General features: G+C 40.7%; 1 protein-coding gene across 1 annotated transcript in view; it reads right to left on the reverse strand.

Annotated features, from left to right (window-relative positions):
• Positions 1–1,929: 1,929 nt before the first annotated feature.
• The window catches only part of EMWEY_00051760 (hypothetical protein), a gene marked incomplete at both ends in the record, with an annotated part of 1,913 nt that continues 1,342 nt past the window's right edge, over positions 1,930–2,500 (reverse strand). The window contains 2 exons of the mRNA XM_013479750.1: positions 1,930–2,053; positions 2,308–2,500. The exon at positions 2,308–2,500 is cut by the window's right edge and continues 1,342 nt beyond it. Coding sequence (XP_013335204.1) covers positions 1,930–2,053; positions 2,308–2,500 — 317 coding nt within the window. The remainder of the gene's footprint in view (positions 2,054–2,307) is intronic.

A 2,500-nucleotide genomic window follows, 5' to 3' on the forward strand; every position in this document is an offset into this window, starting at 1 on the left:
TCTCTCTATGTCATGGAGGAGCATATCTAGTCTACTAGGACGCCACTAAGGAGACAAAAAGGAGACAAAAAGGAGACAAAAAGGAGACATAAAAGGAGACACTTAATAAAAGGATATAATTGGCAAAAAGAGACAAAAAAAGGACACAAAATAATATTTTTATCGTCTCTCTATGTCATGGAGGAGCATATCTAGTCTACTAGGACGCCACTAAGGAGACAAAAAAGAGACAAAAAGGAGACAAAAAGGAGACATAAAAGGAGACAAAAAGGAGACACAAAAGGAGACAGTTAATAAAAGGATATAATTGGCAAAAAAAAAAGAAAAAAAAATAATATTTTTATTGTCTTTTTATGTCATGGAGGGGCATATCTAGTCTATTAGGATATCAATAAGGGGGAGACAAAAAGGAGACACAAAAAGGAGAGACAAAAAGGAGAGACAAAAAGGAGAGACAAAAAGGAGACACAAAAAGGAGAGACAAAAAGGAGACACAAAAAGGAGAGACAAAAAGGAGACAAAAAGGAGACATAAAAGGAGACAAAAAGGAGAAAGGAGACAAAAAGGAGACAAAAAGGAGACAAAAAGGAGACAAAAAGGAGACACAAAGGAGACACAAAAGGAGACAAAAAGGAGACACAAAAGGAGACAGTTAATAAAAGGAGACAATTGGTAAAAAAAGAGAAAAAAAAGACAAAAAATAAACATCTAATGGTCTCGTTATGTTATAATATATCTTATCTATTAGGGAGACAATAAGGAGACAAAAAGGAGACAAAAAAGAGACAAAAAAGAGACAAAAAAGAGACAAAAAGGAGAAAAAAGGGAGACAAAAAAGAGACAAAAGGAGACAGTTAATAAAAGGAGACACTTAGTAAGAAAAAAAAGGAGAAAAAAAAACATAATAATTATTTATCTATAAAAGGAGACAAAAAGGAGACACTTTTTATTTATTTATAATAAACAACACACACAATCTATTCATAAACCCTAAACCCTAAACCCTAAACCCTAATAAACCCCAAACCCTAAACCCTAATAAACCCCAAACCCTAAACCCTAATAAACCCTAATAAACCCTAATAAACCCTAATAAACCCTAATAAACCCAAGTAAACCCTAAACCCTAATAAACCCTAATAAACCCTAGAGCCTTACCAATCCTCCAGCAGCAATAGAGACAGAAGAATTGTCTCCTTGTGTATCTATACCCTTAATAGAACAACTGTCTCCTTCTATTGTTGGTCTTTGTTGTTTTTGTGTTGTCCCTCCTTCTACTATACGACGCTCTATACAAAACAAATATATATAAACCCTAAACCCTAAACCCTAAACCCTAAACCCTAAACCCTAAACCCTAAACCCTAAACCCTAAACCCCTAGACCACTAGTAAACCCTTATAAACCCTAATAAACCCTAAAAAACCCTTATAAACCCTAATAAACCCTAATACACCCGGTAATAAAATGTTTAGGGTCTCCTAGGGTCCCCCAAGAGTATCCCCCCTGTTCCCCTTCCTCTGCTGCTGCTGCTGTTGCTGCTGTTGCTGCTGCTGCTAGTTAATTACCTGCAGCAGCTTCTTCCTGCAGCAATTCAAGTTGTCTCTCTTGTTGTCTTGTTAAGGGTCTAGATGAATCAAAGTATTCTTGCTGCAGCAGCAAGGAAGGGTGTCTCCTTTCTCTTATTGTCTCCTCGCCATATACTGCTGCAGCAGCAGCAGCAAAATCTACCAATATTGGACACCTGCAGCAGCAACAGCAGCAGCAACAGCAGCAGCAGCAACAGCAACAGCAGGAAGAGATGTATATACATATAGAATAAACAGACTCGCAAAAAGAATGATGTTGCTGCTGCTATTGCTGCTGCTGCTGCTGCTGCTGTTGCTGCTGCTGATGATGTTTGTGTCTTTGTGCTGCAGCAGCAGATGCTTACTGAGAGTTGCTGTTGCTGTTGCTGCTGTTGCTGCTGCTGCTGTTTTGCGAAGAATTGCTGCTGTCTCCTCCATGCTTCTGCGGTGTATCCGCAGCTTCAACCCATAACCCTGGCAGCATTCTGCAGCAGCAGCAGCAACAGCAACAGCAGCAGCAGCAACAGCAGCAACAGCAGCAGGAACAGCAGCAGCAGCAAAGACACACACTATATCCCCACAATGAGCATCCGTGAACCAAACCATCAGCAGCAACAGAAGCACCACCACCAACAGCAGCAGCAGCAGCAGCAGCAAAAAAAAAACCATCAGCAGCAGCAACACAACAAAAAGCAGCAGCAACAGCAGCAGCAGCAGCAGCAGCAGCAGCAGCAGGTACCTGAATAATTCATATTTAGTTTTGTCTGATTTATCGCTGTTTCCTTCATAGTCACTACAACCATTTTCTTCATCTTCTTCGCTGCTGCTGCTGCCTGCTGCTGCTGCTGCTGCTGCTGCTTCTGCTGCTGCTGCTGCTGCTGCAGATGATGTTCCTGCTACTGTTGTACGCTGACGGAGATTCTTCATGCTGC

Source organism: Eimeria maxima, genomic scaffold (assembly GCF_000499605.1).
Source record: "Eimeria maxima Weybridge genomic scaffold, Emw_scaff1349, whole genome shotgun sequence".
NCBI classification, from domain to species: Eukaryota; Apicomplexa; class Conoidasida; order Eucoccidiorida; family Eimeriidae; genus Eimeria; species Eimeria maxima.